Raw genomic sequence first — 19734 nt, 5'->3', positions numbered from 1 at the left:
CCTCCTCCTCCTCCTCCTCCTCCTGCGGCGCCGCGGGCTCCTCGGACATGGCCGCGGCGGTGGCGGTGGCGGCCGCGTCCCGGCGGCAGTCGTGCTACCTGTGTGATCTGCCCCGCATGCCCTGGGCCATGATCTGGGACTTCACCGAACCTGTGTGCCGCGGCTGCGTCAACTACGAGGGCGCCGACCGCGTCGAGTTCGTCATCGAGACAGCGCGGCAGCTCAAGCGGGCGCACGGCTGCTTCCCGGAGGGTCGCTCCCCGCCCGGTGCCGCGGCCCCGGCCGCCGCCAAGCCGCCGCCGCTCTCGGCCAAGGACATCCTCTTGCAGCAGCAGCAGCAGCTCGGCCACGGCGGCCCCGAGGCGGCCCCGCGCGCGCCGCAGGCCCTGGAACGCTACCCCCTGGCGGCCGCGGCCGAGCGGCCCCCGCGCCTCGGCTCTGACTTCGGCGGCAGTCGTCCGGCCGCGAGCCTGGCCCAGCCGCCGACGCCGCAGCCGCCGCCCGTGAACGGCATCTTGGTGCCCAACGGCTTCTCCAAGCTAGAGGAGCCTCCCGAGTTGAATCGCCAGAGCCCGAACCCGCGGCGCGGCCACGCCGTGCCGCCCACCCTGGTGCCGCTCATGAATGGCTCGGCCACGCCGCTGCCCACCGCGCTCGGCCTCGGCGGCCGCGCTGCCGCCTCCTTAGCCGCGGTGTCCGGAACCGCGGCCGCCAGCCTGGGCTCCGCGCAGCCCACCGACCTGGGCGCCCACAAGCGGCCGGCATCCGTGTCGAGCAGCGCGGCCGTGGAGCACGAGCAGCGCGAGGCGGCAGCCAAGGAGAAGCAACCGCCGCCGCCTGCGCACCGGGGCCCGGCGGACAGCCTGTCCACCGCGGCCGGGGCCGCCGAGCTGAGCGCGGAAGGTGCGGGCAAGAGCCGCGGGTCTGGAGAGCAGGACTGGGTCAACAGGCCCAAGACCGTGCGCGACACGCTGCTGGCGCTGCACCAGCACGGCCACTCGGGGCCCTTCGAGAGCAAGTTTAAGAAGGAGCCGGCCCTGACTGCAGGCAGGTTGTTGGGTTTCGAGGCCAACGGGGCCAACGGGTCTAAAGCAGGTAGGGGCGGCTGTGAAGTGAGGGGGTCTAGGGGAGAAAAGGGGACGGAGAGCAGAGGAGGGGTGGTTCTTTCGATTCACCATTTTACCCCAGCTCAGAAACAACAAACACCCCACTTCCTGATCTGCCTGAGGCGGAACCAGTGCTTAGTGGCAACGTGTTCATGTGCTGAAGCAGCATAACAGAGATGAGTCAGACTGGGCTGATACGCTCTGACACGGGGTTTTCCTTTCCCAGCACATTCTTGGATGGGAGCATGAGGGCACCAGTCACCTTTTAACCTATTGGGGGACGTTAGTAGTCACATGCCCAGTGCAAACTAGGGTACTTTTGTGCATGTGTAAAAACAGGCAGTTACAAGCCTGCCATTTTCAGTCTACTGCCTCAGAACCCCACACGCCTAAATGTTTCAAGTTGCATGTATGTGCACCTGAAACTCGTATGAGTATTTTCCGTCTGTGCTTTTAGAGAGGAGGAATTCTGTAACGAGTTTTGTTTCTGGTTAGGAAGGGAAGGATCCCTTTCAGTGCACCGCCATTTATGTTTCCTTTTTCCTTTTATTTCTTTGTGTTTCCAGTTGCAAGAACAGCAAGGAAAAGGAAGCCCTCTCCAGAACCAGAAGGTGAAGTCGGGCCCCCTAAGATCAATGGAGAGGCCCAGCCGTGGTTGTCCACATCCACAGAAGGGCTCAAGATCCCCATGACTCCTACATCCTCTTTTGTGTCTCCGCCACCACCCACTGCCTCACCTCATTCCAACCGGACCACACCGCCTGAAGCGGCCCAGAATGGCCAGTCCCCCATGGCAGCCCTGATCTTAGTAGCAGACAATGCAGGGGGCAGTCATGCCTCAAAAGATGCCAACCAGGTTCACTCCACTACCAGGAGGAATAGCAACAGTCCGCCCTCTCCGTCCTCTATGAACCAAAGAAGGCTGGGCCCCAGAGAGGTGGGGGGCCAGGGAGCAGGCAACACAGGAGGACTGGAGCCAGTGCACCCTGCCAGCCTCCCGGACTCCTCTCTGGCAGCCAGTGCCCCGCTGTGCTGCACCCTCTGCCACGAGCGGCTGGAGGACACCCATTTTGTGCAGTGCCCGTCCGTCCCTTCGCACAAGTTCTGCTTCCCTTGCTCCAGACAAAGCATCAAACAGCAGGGAGCTAGTGGAGAGGTCTATTGTCCCAGTGGGGAAAAATGCCCTCTTGTGGGCTCCAATGTCCCCTGGGCCTTTATGCAAGGGGAAATTGCAACCATCCTTGCTGGAGATGTGAAAGTGAAAAAAGAGAGAGACTCATGACTTTCCGGTTTCAGAAAAACCCAATGATTACCCTTAATTAAAACTGCTTGAATTGTATATATATCTCCATATATATATATATCCAAGACAAGGGAAATGTAGACTTCATAAACATGGCTGTATAATTTTGATTTTTTTTGAATACATTGTGTTTCTATATTTTTTTTTGACGACAAAAGGTATGTACTTATAAAGGCATTTTTTTCTTTTGTTAACGTTATTAGCATATCTTTGTGCTTTATTATCCTGGTGACAGTTACCGTTCTATGTAGGCTGTGACTTGCGCTGCTTTTTTAGAGCACTTGGCAAATCAGAAATGCTTCTAGCTGTATTTGTATGCACTTATTTTAAAAAGAAAAAAAAAGCCAAATACATTTTCTGACATTGTAAGATTGCCTTACTGTCTGTCATTCCTTATTGCTGGCCCCTTTCTCAGGCCGGAGGCCAAGTGGTGGAGAAGGAAAGGAAATGAGTGAACGGGCATGTTGTCAAGTGGGCATGCCACTGGGAAATACCAGTTTACCCTGAAGCATTGTCCTCAGAGGAGTAGGAAAGTAGATTTTGAATCTCTGTTTTGTTCAAAAGTTCAGTTCCTGAGATAACTGATGACTGAGAGTGCTGCTGGGAAATTTTCAGGATTGTGTGGTCTTTTGGGGTTTTTTTGTTTTTTTTTTTTTTAAAGACAAAGTTGACCGCTGTTCACTGTCCACGTGATCAGTTGTAAGATTACAATGCTGCATGCTAGTTGGTTACATAAGACACAATTCCAGTGATGGAAGGCGGTTATAATGGATGGTGGTGTGTACAAGATGGCACTGCCATCTTTGAGCAGCGCCCAGCTCTGCAGCGCCACTTCATCTTTTTAAACACCCTAGAGGTCTGTTTGTTGTTGCTGTTGTCCTTTATTTTGAAAGAGTTGCAAGAGAAGTTACAGTCCAGGTGAACTTGGAGATTGTGGGATTGGTTTTGTTTCTGTTTTGTTTATCATTTACCTGTAGTGCTATTGCTGTTGATACTATCACCTATACCCTGTTTCTAGTGAGTGCTGAATACAGTATGGTACAATGACAGTAACAGCCGCGTGGTGCTGCCAGGACTGCCCTTGGGCATATCAGTGACAGCCCAAATGTGGGTGGAGGAAACCTGTAATTTCCTTCTTACATGTGTTTGAAATACCAAGTGAATAATACTGTTCTGGAAAAAAAATGATAAACTAGTGGAAATTAAAGAAATTAAGGGTTTTATATAATAGGCCCCACCTCTCAAAATATTTTTAGAAGTCTTTTTGTAAACTAATTTCTTTTGATCACTATTTTGCATCAGTAAAATGATTTTTTTAAAACCAATAAATCATCAGTTATTAGAAATAGTTGTCTCACAGTGATACTGGTTTTTCTTTTGTGCTGTTACGATTTAACATTGACAGGAACACTTTTAAATCCTTATGTTCAGGTGTTTGTAACTTGGCCTTATAATTAGGCTGAATTATGGCTTCAAGGTCTAGAATTTATGTGTATGATTCACAGCCTAGCTTCTATTTTCATTTGAAAATACAGATTTTTACCAACTTTGGATTCTTTTTTAGCTATATGTTTGTCTTTCCTTTTTAAATTGTTCAAAATATTTTTTAATGGTCAAGTTACTAACACTTGAAAATCAGATACTGCACCAAATACAGTATTTTTTCATAGTGTTTTTAATGAGTGCACCTATTATTACTACTGTGCAAGAATTCATGTTACCAGTCATTGTTATATTACAAACAGACTTGCATGATTAACCAGTTGTTACACTTTTTTTTTTCAAATTGGAGTATATATGACTCAGTTCAGACTGGTCTCTCTTATGTGAATGCACACATGCAGAAATGCAGAGTCAATTTTACATGCCCATAAAGACATTTGTAAAGAAATCAGCTATTATGATCTGTTGTATAAATGTGTATCTAGGCACTTTATTATAACTGGAATTTGACCTCATAGATGTTACAACTTCATCAGTCATTTGACCTAATTTGGTAGCTATCTGTATGTTTTGCAATCTTAATACAGATACACGTTCCAAAAAGATTAATAGAGAACCATCCTGCTGTTTTGGATAAGTCTGTCCAGCTGTGGAAAGGGCAACCTGTGGTTTCTCTGTACTGGTGTTTAATGGGGGAAGAATATGAACAGCTTTAAAGAGCTGTGTATTGTGGTTACTACTATTAAGAAATAAGAGCTGCACGAGTCTGACTGGCCCTTGGGTGGCCTTTGTGGAAGGCTCATAGCTGGAAAGTGTTGATCTGGGTTTTCTGGCATTCTTTTAAGTTAAAAAGTTAACATTGGGATGTGGGTTTGATCTTTTGTTGTACCTGATGACAGTGCAGAGATTCTCCACAGCTGGATAAAAATGTCAGAAAGCTACTTACTGTACATGGGCAGTATCAGATTTCAAATCCTAATATTTCAGCTATGCTTTTAATACTCAAAATATAAGGGGATGGGGTGTTGAAGCTTTCCCTTTTTTGCTTTAACAATTTATAGAATTTAACAGATGTACTGTCTTTTATGTGGCCTCACATTTAAAGTTATGAGAACATACACATGGTTTACAACTTTTACTATATACCTTCCCTTGGCCACCAAGTATTTTAAAAGTGTGCCACCTTTTAACCTTTACTTTTTTTAAGTTGAAGGTGATACTTTTTCTATATATGATGAAACTCATGTCAACTGAAGTGAGTGTAATCTCAGATATCAACATTATTATATTTTAAAATCACGCTATGGAAATATCACCTGAATTCTGTCATTTGTCAGATTTACAGTATCTTTTTTTCTTTAACTTTTAGCATTAAATAAAAATAAAATTGGGAGCACTGAACATTTTCTGAGGCCTTTTTTAATTTTCTAAAGCAAGCTTAGAATGGCTATTGTTTTAATCACTAATGGTAATGTGACTAAAGGATGTGCGGGTTTGGGGTTGGGGTTTGCCTGAACTTCAGGAGATAAAAGACATGGAACAAAAAGGCAACTGATGGTATAAAAAAGAAGTGCCAGGGACTGGGGAAAGGGCAACTGGATAGGGGACACAGATGAAAGAGCTGAACAAAGTACAGCTAGAAAGCATTTGTTTATTTTTCAACTAGCAGCAGAACCAACCATTCTGCAATAGTAGATTGGAAGGAGAAGATAGTGACGACACTGAAAAGACTGTCAAGACCTGGAGCTGCTCTTTGGAAAGCTTTGGAATAAAACAGCTACCTTGGGCCATAGGAAATGCACTAAAGACAAAAGGGATTTAAAAAAAAAAAAAAAAAAAAAAGCAAAGCCTTATACTTTGGAAAGCTTAGGAATGAAAAAAGCCAAATCCATGTATGAGCTTTATTGATATCCTGAAACCTAAATTTATAAATAGAGATAAAAGGTAGAAAGCACGGAGACACATTTTACTGGCTACTCTCACATAGTAAGACATTTCCTAGATGTTGCAGCTTTTACTCTTTTTATTGATTAACGGCTTGGCAGACTTCTCTATGAAAGGAAGTTGTGAAACTTTTTATAAAGAGTTTGAGGCTAGGATATACATAGAGTTACTACTATATGTTTTAAATTAAACAGCAACAGTGAATGTGTACTTGAATATATTTACACTAGGGGTGGTCCAGTGACTAGGAGGGGGGCCCATCACTATATATATTTTAATAGTTTTTCATTATTAGTAGGCTATTAAGGTCATTTTCAAGAAACCATATTCTTAGCAAGTTACAGATAATAATAAACAATTTTTCATGTAATAACTAGTTAAAAGAAATAGGATGAACTTCAGTTTTTTTAAACAAAAGTGCTAAATTTTATTTTTAATGAAATTGAAAATAGTGCAGCTTGTAGAAGTAATTTTCAACATTTCAAAACCTCTTCCCAAAGATACACTTTAATGACTGCATTTCGTTTTCAGTTAAGAAAACAAACCGGACTCTTGATGTGGCAGATGTCTTTGTTTATTCCCCAAAGGGGAGTTGAGGGAGAGTTAAAAGGAAACTATGGAAATCCTTTTTTAATTCCTAGACTTTTAAGTCCCTCTTTACTCAAAGTTGTTTTGCATATGATTTATAGATGGTTTTATTTGGTTAGTGAAGAGTAAAATGTTTCTCTTCCTGATTCCTAAGTGTATACGTGGAATCATTCAGAAAAATGTTCAGTTGTGTGTAGGCCATGAGAAGTCCTGAGTCACCCTCATTTGCTTGCCTTTTGTTCGTAGGGAACAGTATGAGAAGACACGCCTTTCCTCTGTCACAGACCAAGGTCAGATGCACCAATGAATGGAATACATATTTACCCAATTTATCATCTGGGGTTCTAGAAATCGGGGGTGGGGGTGGGGACTGTTTTAACTCTTTCAGTGCCACTGGTTAGGCCTCTGACAGCAATAGTACTACAATCAAATAAAAATTACAGGTGTGACTTTCCAGATTACAAACTATCTAGATCTCTTGTTGGCTGTTTCTGTTGACAGCCTGCATTTTCCTTAATATGTGTGAACCCCTCACTGTAACTTAAAAGGCACACCAATAGACAATTTATAAATTACTCGTTAAGAGGTTAGCTAGAAAATGAGTAGATTTATGGATTATCTGTGGATTCCTCCATTAATCCTCAGATAAATCCATAATTTGTCAGGGATACCCACACTACCCCTAGTTATTACATTAATTGATACCTAATTTAACAGTGAACATTGTTTTAACTCATTACTGTGTCATCTGCTCCCTCCCCGTGTCAATACAACTTAACCTAAAATGCTTGATTGGAAACAGCTCTCTGATTTGTTGATATGGAGTGTAACTTGCCTCTTTAAAAGATTATAGAATACAAAGTCTGTGTTTATACTGGTTTTTATCAGAAAATTGTGCACATCTGCCTGGCGCAACATAAAACAATCCATACAACCCACAGAAAAGGTATTTTAGGGCAAAAAGTAACTATACCACAGATCATTATTGAGAATCATTTAGACATAGTATCTTAAAAGCTGTTCTTTTATTTTTAATCCAAAAACTAACTGAGTAAAATTTCCTTGTAAAACAACCCTATTAAAATGGTATAAAGTTTCTTCTGTAAGACAAACATTTATTTGGAAAATAGAATAGCACTGTATGACTCACACTAACTCAAAACATGGAATAATAAATCTTCAATCACAGAATCAGCCATGAAAAGCCTCTGGGAGATGATTTCTGCCTAGGTCAGATAAGTCTAGAGACTAGACTACAGGATTCCTAGTTTAAATTGAGAGCTTCAACGCACCGGTTGCTCTCATCCTTTGAATGGGCTTTCAGAAGTTAGATTGCGTAATCCAAAGAGCCTCCTCCAGCAGCTCTGCAGACGCCCTTGATGCTGAGATAAGACATCCTGTATAGGGTAATAATGTCACATTTGAATATTTCTAAATATAGTTTACATTTTGGGGGAAATGAACTACGTTACATAATCTGTAGATCACATCACTTACCACTTTTACTTAGCAATTAGTATTTCTAAGTATATCATCACCATCAGGTAACATTCAGATGCCCATCATGCACCAAAAATGAGTTCGGTTTTGTTGTGGAGGCACTCAGCAACTTTAGCAGATAAATATTTAAGTCATTGCAAATTTATCTGCAATATTATAGAAAACATCTTTCCTATACTAGTTCAAATAGAGTACTTTGAATTGCGTATGTGGCTATTTATGTCTGGGGCGGGTGGGGTAGGGGGGTGGAATTAAAAACCCAGAAACAACATTTCGCCAGAGCTAAGGACCTCAATTTATTTTAATGCATGGAAAGAGTTTATTAAAAGTGAACCTCAAATTACTGAGCTTTTGCTTTATTGTATGATTTTTAAAGTATTTGCCATACTAGTAAGAGTTCTGCAGAGAAGTGACATGTGGGAGTAGAGATTGTCTGGGTCAGACTAAATGAGCATTTCTTTGGCACAGGCTTGGCTTGGGCCGTCTGCCTGAGCCGACTATATGTGTGAGCTGCAAAACAGAAAAAAGCTGTTGAGAGCCTTAGTCCAGGCTGAGAGCCCATTACCCCCATTTTGTTATTTCTGCCTGCAAACAGCAGTTCAATTAGCTTTTCTGGTGATAAAAGATAAAGATTTATTGTACCCCATATACAATTGAAATCAGAATTTCACAGGAGGGTCACAGTCATTAGAGAAGTTTTGTAATACTATTCTCCTAATAAGCACCATATGGGTTGTTGCTGTTATTATTTAACACCTACTAAGCAGGCATCTCATTCTAGGCTCTGAACAGCTGAGAGGCTAGCTCCTACCTTTTGTGCAGCTTAAAGTCAAAGCCACAGGTAGGAAATGTCACTTTGCTTGGTTCAAGACACGTATTGACAAGAGTTAACTACGAGTTTGTTTCCTTCCAGTTTATCTTACAAACCACAGTAAAATTCTGACATAGGAACACAGTCCGAAGTCCAAAGTGCTTTCGCACAATAAGTTCATTATGCCCAGCGTGCAACTCATGCATCAAAGGGGCCGCCAGATCCCATCATCTTTATACAAATCAAGAGGCCAGTTGGAACAAGGAGGCTGGTCAGAGTGGTCAAATTGTAGCTTTTCCTTTCTTTTTTTAAAAATTTATTTTTTCACTTTGTATCGCTGTTCAGAATGGCACTTTTTAAATGGAAGAAAGAATCCAGCCCTGGCAAGCCCTGTTTACTCCACCGGAAAGAAAGGGGAGGAGGCTCCCTCACTCTCCAACAGCCTGGAGCCCACGAGGAGCCCTTGCTGCTCGTGGTTTCCAAGGCGGCCCCCTGACTTGCGCCGCGCCTCTATTCTAGAACTTTTCCCGGGCTGGAGCAGCGCAGTCTCCGCGCGCCCGGCTCTGCGCACGTGGAACCCCGCGACCCCGGGCGGGGCGGGACTGGACCCGATGGGACAGGACGGGACGGGACGGGGCGGGGCGCGGGCCCGGAAACGGGAAACGGCCCTGTGCGCCTCTCCCCGCCCCGCCGCCCTGTCCTGGCTCCGAGCGCCAGGCCGAGCCCGCGCGCCAGCTGCCGGGCTATAATTAGAGCTACCGCGGCCCGGGCCCGGCCACCTCCCCGCGCCCCTCACCCGCGTTCCCGGGGAAGAATGTGCGAGTGCGCGCGAGGGCCCGCGTGCGCCGCCGCCGGCGCGCTCTTTGGAGCGGAGACCGCGTGGTGAACCAAATAAAGTAAAAGGTCTGGCTCCTGCTGGGCGAGGCCGAGCGAGGAACGTGCGCGCCAGAGCAGGGGTGTGGCGAGCCCTCGGTGGCCCAGAAAAGATCAAACGCGCGTCAGCAGCAGCCCTGGCTGCCGCCTGCAAGGGTCCTCGACTGGCCGGGCTGTACTGGGTGGATTTTCCAAGTTGGAGATGGCGCATGACAAGAGCTGCCCCAAATCAAATGTCACTCCCTTTTTGGAAATCATGATGCTGCCTTTTTTTTTTTTTTTTTTTTTGGCTGTAGCTATAATAAGCCAAATGTTCCGTGCTGGTGAAGTAAACACGCATGTTTAAGAAGCATCTGTGTTAGCACTAATGGATGGTGCATGCTAATAAAAATGTATTTATTAAGCAAACCTCAGGACATGCCCCTATGGGAACTGCCCAGAGTACTGTAACAACTGACTGCCTGGAATCAGTTTACTTTCCATCAAGAAACTTTTATTTAAATTTTAAGAAAAAAATTTTTCTTTGATCATAGCATTGTTGTGCACTGAGGTTCTACCGAATTAGTTTACTGCTGATTTGTATTAATTATTCCCTTTAATACTCTGCAGTATTTTCTCAAAAAATGAACAACATGACCCCTGTCACTTTAAAAACTGACATTAAACTGTTTCTCCATCACCACCTTTGGAGTTGGGGAGGGGGGGCAGGGTGCTGGCTACCAGAAGTAGCAACTAGATTGTGGATTAAGTATTGTATAATAGTTTTGTTTAAAAGTGAATGAACGGGTGAATGGATAGGAGGCTAAAAAAAATAAAGCCTTGCTTCAGGCTTGTGAATTCCTAGACACAACCCTACCCCAAAGACTTCCTTCACCAACATATTTTTCTTTCTAGATAATAGGCACAAAAACCATTTAGAAGCTTGAGATGGAAATCGTGCAATACAGTCTACTCTTTATATATGTTACTGAGGAATCTGGAAGCTTTTTCGGGTTGAAATGCAATTCCTAGGAAATTATTCTTGCTCTTTTCCTGTGACTGTCTTGACACAGCAGCAATGCAATTTCAGTGGCTCTGCTCCTTCACAAAGACCTTTGAGAGGAAACTATGCTGAGAGATGCAAATTCAGGGTTCTCTGAAAACACCTCAGAATTGTCCAGTTCTGCCCCCAGATAAAACCACTAGAATAAAGGTCAGGAAATCTCCAGATGTTCTTGGGCCTTGTGCAGTCATCTCAGGTAATTCAGTTAAGTTTTGTGTCTGTTTTGCAATTATTAAAAACAATACAGCCCAGGCACAGTGGCTTACGCCTGTAATTGCAAGACTTTGGGAGGCCGAGGCGGGCGGATCACCTGAGGTCGGGAGTTTGAGACCAGCCTGGCCAACATACTGAAACCCTGTCTCTACTAAATATACAAAAATTAGCTGGGCGCCATGGTGCATGCCTGTAATCCCAGCTACTTGGGAGGCTGAGGCAAGAGAATCTCCTGAATCTGGGAAGCGAAGGTTGCAATGAGCTGAGATCGCCACACTGCACTCCATCCTGGGCGACAAAGCGAGACTCCATCTAAAAAAAAATATATACACACACATATATATCCACACGTATGTATATACATAGACATGTATATATACACACATATACATGTGTGTGTGTATATATGTGTGTGTGTATATATGTATATATATGTTGTACTTGACTCAAAGGGGGCTAAAATATCAAATGAGGTAACCTCTGTGACAGGTTTCTGGTTTTTCATTTATCAATGAGACATGAGAAGGTGCTGTCATACAGGGCATCATTAGGTGATTGGCACAGTGAGTGCCTACCACCCAAAATAGAGACTTTCAGTTATTATATTAAACAGAATAATAGCAAATCGCTTTGAAACACTGGAGAGAAGGGGCTCCCCCTGCTGTCATCACAGAAAATGCATTGTCTCAGGCCAGAATCTTGTACCTAGAGTACTCACTGGGTTTCAATCGCAGTACCAGAAGATTCCTGAAGTTATCATCACCTTGGAGGATGTACAGTTTTATTGGAACTAAAATTAAACTATCACAAAGAAAGAATATGAAACACCCTATGCTCAGATTCATTTACTCAAAGCTCAGCCTGCCTATGAACCACCAAAATGGTCTACCTCACTCCATTTATGACTTTAAAAGTGAGGATGGTATTTGTGTGACTGGTAGCAGCTGGGGGTGAGTGGGTTGAAAATATGTTTGAACATATTTCATTTTTGTTAAGATTTATTTAAATAAGGAATCAATAAAAATGATGTATAATGGGAAATAAGAGCATCTTCATTGGATTTTGACCTTGATAAAAACGTGTTTGTGAAAAAAAAATCCTTTAATTTTCTTGTAAATCATATTTCTTTACACAGGAGCCACTGGATTCATGAGTAAGTCTTCAGAGGTCATGAAGAGTTGGGTTTGTCACCACAAATGTGTAGCACTGGAAGGAACTGATTCAAGGTCTCAGTAACAAATACTGGCTGAGCTGAGTCTCAAGCAATGACCAGACCAAGCCAGAGATCTTTCATCTAGGCCATGTTTGCTGAGGGGTTGAGGACATGGATGGAATTAGGTTGAAACTCTTCATGAACAAGATGAATTGTAAGCAGTTAAGAAGGAAAAGACACTGGACATGGTGGTTCGCACCTGTAATCCTAGCACTTTGGAAGGCCAAGGTGGGAGGATCACTTGAGACCAGCCTGGGCAACATAGTGAGACACCATGTCTACAAACACTTTAAAATAAATAACAATATTTATTGTTAAATAAACAAATAAATTGAAAAGGAAAAGATGGCATGTGCAAGAGTTGAGAGACTGGAGAGGAAAAATTACATGAAGGAACCAACATCTGGTCATAGCCATTCATTCATTCACTTATTCGTTCATTGGTTCACTTACTCTTTCACTCTACACATACATCTCATGGTAAATAACATGACCTCTGGGGTCAGACTGCTTATTCTTGACTTCCAGCTCCACCTCTCTCTGACCTTAAATATAAAGGTATTAAGAAACAGTATGTTCAGTTTGCTTCCAGAAACCACTTTCTTCATTCTGCCACCTCACTGGCTGTTCTTTCACTGCTTCCTCATTATCTCACTTGGAGTGCCCCTAAGCTTAGTCCTCAGATAGTTTTTCTTTCCCTCTCTCTGTCTACACTTACTCCCTGCAATCTCATCCAGACTTATGGTTTTGAAATAACATTATATGCTGACTTTCAGTTTTATTTCTCTAGCCTAGACCTTCATCCTTGAGTGCCAGCCTTGTATATCCAGCTACCTACCCAGTTGTTCGCTTGAATATCTAATTGACATCTCTCATTTATACGTCCGAAGTTGAACTTCTGATCTCCCTCCCACCCTCCCCACACCACCGCACCACAGTCTCCTTCCAGTCTTTCCCGTTTTATAAAATGGCAGTTCCATCTTCTAGTTATTTGAGCCATAGACCGACCTTAGAGTGGTCTTTGACTTGGATTTTTTTCTCAGCCACTCTCCACCCAGTCTATCAGCAAATCCTCTTGGCTCTACCTTCAAAATGTATTCAGAATCTGACCACATCTCACTCCTTACTAGACGCCGCCATCATCTCTTGTCTAGGGTGTTGCAGAGTCTTCCAGACCGTCCTTCCAGTTTCTCCTTGTCCTCTGCAACTTATTCTCAGTTCAACAGCCAGAATAAACCTTAAAAATATTCATCTGATCTTGTTTCTCCTTTGCTCAAAACCTTTTGGTGCCTTTCTGTCTCCTTCAGAGTCAAATCCAAAGTCTTTACAATGTCCATCAAGGCCATGCTACCTCCCAGACATGGCTCCTGTCCTTGTTCATGCCAGCCACGCCAGCTTCCTGGTATTCCTTGACCTTGCTAAGCATGCTCCCACCTCATGGCCTTCGCATTTGCTCTTCTCTGCTTGGAATGCTCTTCCCTCAGATGTATGCATAGATGTATGCATTCCCTCATTTCCTTCAGGTCTCTATGCCAATGTCCCCTGTTCAGTGATCTTCCCTGATCAGTCCCCTGATCTTCCCTGACCACGCTCTATTAGCATCCTCTTGCTCCTATAACAACATCCCACAAACTTATTGATTAAAAGTACACCAAATGATTATCTTACAGTTCTGGATGCCATGATCTAAAATTAAGATGTCGGCAGGGCTGGTTTCCTTGGGAGGCTTCAGGGGAGATGCCACTTCCTTGCCTTTTCAGCTTCTAGAGGCCACCCGCATTCCTGAGCTTGTGGTCCCTTCCTTGCATCACTCAGCTTCCTGCTTCCATCATCACTGCTCTTCCTGCCTCCTTACGAGGATCTGTAATTATATGGGGCCCAGCTAAGCAGTTCTAGGATAATCTCATCTCAAAATGGTGAATTTAATTACATCTGCAAAGTCCCTTTTACCATGTGACTTCATATATTCACAGGTTCAGAAGATTAGAACAGAGACATCTTGGGGGGCCATTATTCAGCTACCATAATATATTTTATGCACTATATTAAATTATCCATGCTAAGCTACTTCACATTCTATAGTCTCTGTTCCTCTTTTATTTTTCTTCCTAGTACTTTGCCTCATCAGATGTTATGTATTATTTACTAATTTATAAGTTTTTTTCTCCCCAGATCCTAGGCCCTGCATGCGGTAGAGCAGGGATCCCCAATCCCCAGGGCGCAGCCCCATATGGGTCCATGGCCTGTTAGGAACCAGGCCATACAGCAGGAGGTCAGTGGCGGGTGAGCGAGCATTACCTCCTGAGCTCCACCTCCTGTCAGATCAGCCACGGCATTAGATTCTCATAGAAGCATGAACCCTATTGTGAACTGCACATGCAAAGGATCTGGGTTGCACACTCCTTATGAGAATCTAATGCCTGATGAGCTGAGGTGGAACAGTTTCATCCCCAAACCATTAACCCCTTCCCTATCAGGTCCATGGAGACACTGTCTTCCATGAAACCAGTCCCTGGTGCCAAAAAGGTTGGGGACTGCTGCCATAGAGTGTAAACTCTGTGAGGAAAGGCAAAGTGACCCCTACTGATATGGTATGGCTCTGTGTCCCCACCTAAATCTCATGTTGAATTGTAATTCCCAGTGTTGGATGTGCGGCCTGGTGGGAGGTGATTGGATCATGGGGGATGGTTTCCGATGGTTTAGCACCATCCCCCTTGCTGTTCTCGTGATAAAGTTCACGAGATCTGGTTGTTTGAAAGTGTGTAGCACCTCCCCCTTGTATCTCTCTTCCTCATGCTCCTACCACGTAAGACATGCCTGCTTCCTCTTTGCCTTCTGCTGTGATTCTAAGTTTCCTGAGGCCTCCCCAGCCATGCTGCCTGTACAGCCTGCAGAACTGTGAGCCAATTAAACCTCTTTTCTTTATAAATTATCCTGTCTCAGGTGGTTCTTTGTAGCAAGGAGAGAACAGACTAGTACAGCCACCTGTCATGATCATGTGTGCTATAAATATTTGTTAAAGGAATAAATTTAGTTTCTAACCTCAACAAGGGAAATATGGTGAAAAGTAATAGAAAATAAGAAAAGAGCCATAACAATGTATTTATAAGATACAATAGAAACCCAATCAGCCTACCTTGGGAGAGAATGCTGAGGGTAGCAGCCATGAAGTGGGGTTGACCAGACAGGATAGAGGAAGAGCAGAGCTCAGAGGACTAGGAGGGGCTTTGGGATGCTGAGCAAGCACAGGGACCCCACAAATGCTGTTCAGCCAGGACACAGGGTCCACACAGACAGACCTGGATCAAAAAAACCAGAAAGAAGCAGTCAGAGGGCATATGGTAACTAACCACATCAGAGTCCCAATCAGAAGGGTGATGTGTCTTGAGATGCTTTTACAGGTGCAGAGTTTCGGGGGATTTAAGATAAAGCAGGAGGAAGTAGGCAGGAAGCAGTTCTCCTTGTGGCATAGGATGGTGACCGCTTTGCTCAGGCTGAGCCTGCAGCAGTGGTGGGACTTGGTTCTGATTGCTGGGTCACAGGCGGGTGCTGCTGCCATCTGATCAGTCACTGTGGTCTTCCATCTTTTGGCATGGGAGGAGACAGAGGGCGGTAGGGGGAGGGCAAGACTCACTTAGCAGCTCCTTGGGTGCTCTTAGGAGCATGTTAGCAGCAGTTCTTTTTTTTTTGAAAGATTCTAAGTGGACATAGGACAGTGTCATGGTTAAAGGCAGGACTGCCTTCAAATCCCAGCTCCACCATAGCTAGCTGTGTGTCCTTGGAAATACGTTTTGTTCTTTAAGAGATTGTCAGGAAGAGTCAGATAGGAGCAATCAGGGTGTTGTGAGTCCTGATTATGCAGCAGATATTAATCATATCATGTGACTCCAATCATCATGTCCTAATATTGTCCTCCAAACAGAGGTAAGGATTACCCCACCTGACAATGGGTAAGTTCTTTGATGTCTCTAAACCTGTCTCCTCATCTGTAGGATGGGAATAATAATAGTACCTGTTTCTTAAATTCATTGCGAGGGTTAAATGACGCAATGTGCAAAGTCTCCTTGAGTCTGTGATTTCATATATGTGAGGTCTTATTATTTATCCCAAAGCAGGAAGCATCAGAGTTCTGGGAGGGTGACTTAACCTCACCTGCTCTTCCTCTCACACAGCCTTCCCACTCAGGTCTTCTGTGGATAGAGTTCCTCTGACAGTATGCTTTTTTTTTTTTAACCAGATGGAGACTCACTCTGTTGCCCAGGCTGGAGTGCAGTGGCATGATCATGGCTCAGCAACCTCCACCTCCTGGGTTTAAGCGATTCTCCAGCCTCAGCCTCCTGAGTAGCTGGGACCATAGGCACATGCCACCACACCCAGCTAAGTTTTGTATTTTTAGTAGAGATGGAGTTTCGCCATGTTGCCCAGGCTGGTCTCGAACTCCTGAACTCAAGCAGTCCACCTGCCTCAGCCTCCCGAAGTGCTGGGATTACAGGTGTGAACCACAGCGCCTGGCCAATCTTCTTTAAATGCTTATTTAACACCCTCAAGCTTCTGAGACCCCTCTCCAGATCCCTACTCAGTGAAACCCATCCCCACCACTTTCAGAGGTAATAGATTGCTGGTCCTTTGTCCTGCTCATGCTCTGCAGACTCTGCTCTAAGTCTTCAGTTGCAAGTCTGCATGCCTGTGCTCTGTTCAGGCTCCTACAAGCCCCACTGTGGGGAGCTCTGGTCCCTTTTTGGCTGTGGGGAAGAGAAGCAAGAAAGGACACCATGTTCTAGGAGCCAGAGAGAGGTTGGTTTGGAGAATTTTAAGGCTGCTTTAGTTTTGGTTCTGTCTCTCCCTAGCAGCAAGGACAAAGGTCAGTTTTATGCTAAATTAACTAAATGTATTTATCACTCCTCACACCCTAGCTATGGAGGGAACACTAATGCTTATATTATAGAATCATGAGCATGAAAATGCTCTGCAAACTCTTAAGTAACATGAAAATGCTGACTTTTATTGCCTAACTTGGGATTTTCTACCCGAACTTTGCTTTAGTGATGAAGTTGGGAATCTGCTTTTCTTACACAACATTTTTACAAATATCAAGACTACTGATGAACTCTTCTCTGACCACCTGAAATATGTATCGAATACAATTCTTCCAAATCCTAAGCTCGTCCTGAGGACGCCGCCTTTTCTGTGAGGTGGTTCTCATGGCTTTTGGTGCAGTTATAAGTCACTGGGTCACGTTTCTGCACTGCCTTGCAGAAATGCTCTGCTCAAATTTGCCATGAGGTCCACAGTAGGAGCCAGGAGGTCAAAGGCACCAGAGGATACCATAACCTTCCTCCTAGCAAAGCTGGGAAGACCTGCCAGGCTAGCTGCCCTTTACTTTAGTTCCCATAGGAAGGCCACTATATTCAAGTCTGAATATAAAAACAGAAGGAGGCTGGTTCCTTTGGGCATATCTGACAGAGATTGGAAATACCTCCGCTACTAATTGGGGGCCTATACAAATGAGTGTCTCATTTCAATGTGTGGCCAGGATTCAATGTAAGATTGCTAAGGTGGGAGCTATGGCCTACCTGCTTTGTCTTCCTTGAGCCATAATAAATGCATTTATAAGACACCATAGGGGCAGATACAGTCACTCTGCCAGGAGAGAGGCAGCAAGGGGGAGGGGTTCGCACAGAAAGAGACACTGAAACTCCTTTGCTTTGGGCTCCCAGGTCCCACCGTGAAGGCTCACATCCGCCCCAGTCCCCAGGCTGACCCAAGCATGAAGTGGACTTTTGAGGGGCCTCTCCCAGTCTCAAGATCATCTTGTAACTCTGAGTTCCCATGGGGCTCCCTGGGTTTCCTTCCCTGCCCCAGGGCTATTGTCCTTAGGAAAGGCTTCTAGGTGGCTCCAGGCCCCTAGATCACACCTCTCAGCTACTTCTTCCCTCTCTGGGCCCATATTGGGCAAGTCCATGGGACAGGACTGTGCCTTGGCCCATGACTAAGCTCTGTTTGGTTGCCCTGTCCCCACAACCTTAGGTCTCTTCTAGGACTGGAGATCTACCATAAGCCCCAGTGCAGTGAAGAGGATTCTGCTGCTTGCCTGGTTTTCTTCCCAGCATCTCCTAGGGGCTGGCGTTCTGTCCAGGTTCTCTGTCACCATACCGTGCCTTCCTGTTGGGTCTCTCCTACCTCATATTGGGCTCCATGATGCCGACCATTTTCTGGACTGTGTCTGAGACTCTTGGAGCTTAGGATGCTGCACCTCATCCCGGCCCATCATCTCCCAAATCAGATTTTGCCACCAAATCAGTTGAACCAGTGCCTGTCCCTTCTTAGTAAACAAGTTTGGTGTCACTGACTTATAAGTCAGGGCTCTCCAGAACCTGACTAATAAACAGAACCAATAGGATAGAGAAAGAGAGAGACCGAGTTGAAGGAATTGGCTGATGTGATTGTGGAGGCTGGAAAGCCTAACATCTGTAGAGCAGACCAGCATGCTGGAATTTTGTTGTGGAGTTCATGCTGTAGTCCTCAGTCTGAAATCTGCAGGCTAGAAACTCAAGCAGGACATTTATGCTGTAAACTTGAGGTCCTGTTCCTTCTCTTTGGGAAACCTCAGTCTTTGTTTTTAAGGTCTTCAGTTGATTGGATGAGGCCCATCTACATTATGGAAGGTAATTTGCTTTACTTGAAGTCTACTGATCTAAATATTACTCACATTTTAAAATACTTTCAAGGAAACATCTAGACTGGTGTTTGGCCAACCGGGCACATAGCCTAGCCAAGTTGACACATAGCATTAACCATCACGGCCATTTTCCAAGTTTCCTTTTCCTTCTCCCTTGGCCTCACCAGATGATGATGCCTCTACCCGTTGTGATGCTTTCAAGGGCAAAATCACAGAAAATCCTACTCAAATAGGCTTAAACTTTAGGAACTTAATGGCTCTGGAAACTAATAAAATCTACAGTCAGGTAGGCCCTGGCTCTGACTTGCTTAAGGTTTAAGCAGCTTCTCTCTCTGATTCTCGTATCTGTGCCTTCGCTGTGTTGATACTATCTTCAGGCAGCCTTCCCTCCTGCTTACAAGATGATGCACTTTCTCTCACATCCAAGAGGAAAGAGGGCAGAGCATTCCTTCCAGAACAAGTCCCAAGCTTCCCTCTGATTGGCTCAGTCTCAACATCATCATAGTGGGCAAGGAAAAACTCTGCTCTGATTGGCTCAGGTCTGCCCATTCCCTAACCAATCCCAGGGCAAGGAGATGGGATTTCCCTGACTGGCATCTAGTTAGGAGTCTTTCCCTGCGATTGGGAATAGGATCAGTCCCACCACAATAAATGGTTGCTGCAGAGTGGCTGAGGAATGGACTAGATGCTGGGAGATGAACTTAGCACTCCACATCAGCCTCCAAAGCAGGGCTGCCTGGAAAGAAGAGTGCTCCCTGCGTGGATACCAGAGCAGTATCAGTACATCATGGCGGAGTGGGGTTGTGGCTGGTGGACTTGTGCTCACTTCAGATGCGCTTGTCCCTGATCTGTTTGCTCCTCCCTCTGATCCTGAGGCAGCGCTCACCTCAACAGGATTAAACTCCTAGCAGCTGGCTTTACAACTGTGGGATTTGGGGTGTTGCTGGGAGCCACCCAGAGCTGAGGTGCATGATTCACGCTGTTCTGATTAGTGGCTTGGCAGGGACAAAGAACGAAGG

At 45.0% G+C, this 19734-nt stretch overlaps 1 protein-coding gene and 1 non-coding gene across 3 annotated transcripts; one reads left to right on the top strand and one right to left on the bottom strand.

Annotated features, from left to right (window-relative positions):
* The first annotated feature begins 6 nt into the window (after positions 1 to 6).
* IRF2BP2 (interferon regulatory factor 2 binding protein 2) lies at positions 7 to 5253 on the top strand. Of its 2 annotated transcripts, none has more exons than XM_025387085.1 (2): positions 7 to 1047; positions 1673 to 5253. In XM_025387085.1, the coding sequence occupies exons 1-2, from the start codon at positions 48 to 50 to the stop codon at positions 2386 to 2388; spliced, it is 1716 nt and encodes a 571-aa protein (XP_025242870.1). In that variant the 5' UTR covers positions 7 to 47; the 3' UTR covers positions 2389 to 5253. The 2 variants fall into 2 exon arrangements, with proteins under 2 accessions (XP_025242870.1, XP_025242861.1); XM_025387076.1 differs by having other exon boundaries at positions 7 to 1095.
* Positions 5254 to 15854: 10601 nt separating this feature from the next.
* On the bottom strand, positions 15855 to 15983 carry LOC112615885. The gene has a single exon (XR_003117498.1). It is a non-coding gene; the product is annotated as a U8 small nucleolar RNA (small nucleolar RNA).
* Between the last annotated feature and the right edge of the window lie 3751 nt (positions 15984 to 19734).

This window comes from Theropithecus gelada, chromosome 1 (genome assembly GCF_003255815.1).
Source record: "Theropithecus gelada isolate Dixy chromosome 1, Tgel_1.0, whole genome shotgun sequence".
NCBI lineage: Eukaryota > Metazoa > Chordata > Mammalia > Primates > Cercopithecidae > Theropithecus > Theropithecus gelada.
The sequence above is the reverse complement of the archived record's forward strand: the minus strand, read 5'-3'. Positions and strand labels throughout refer to the sequence as shown.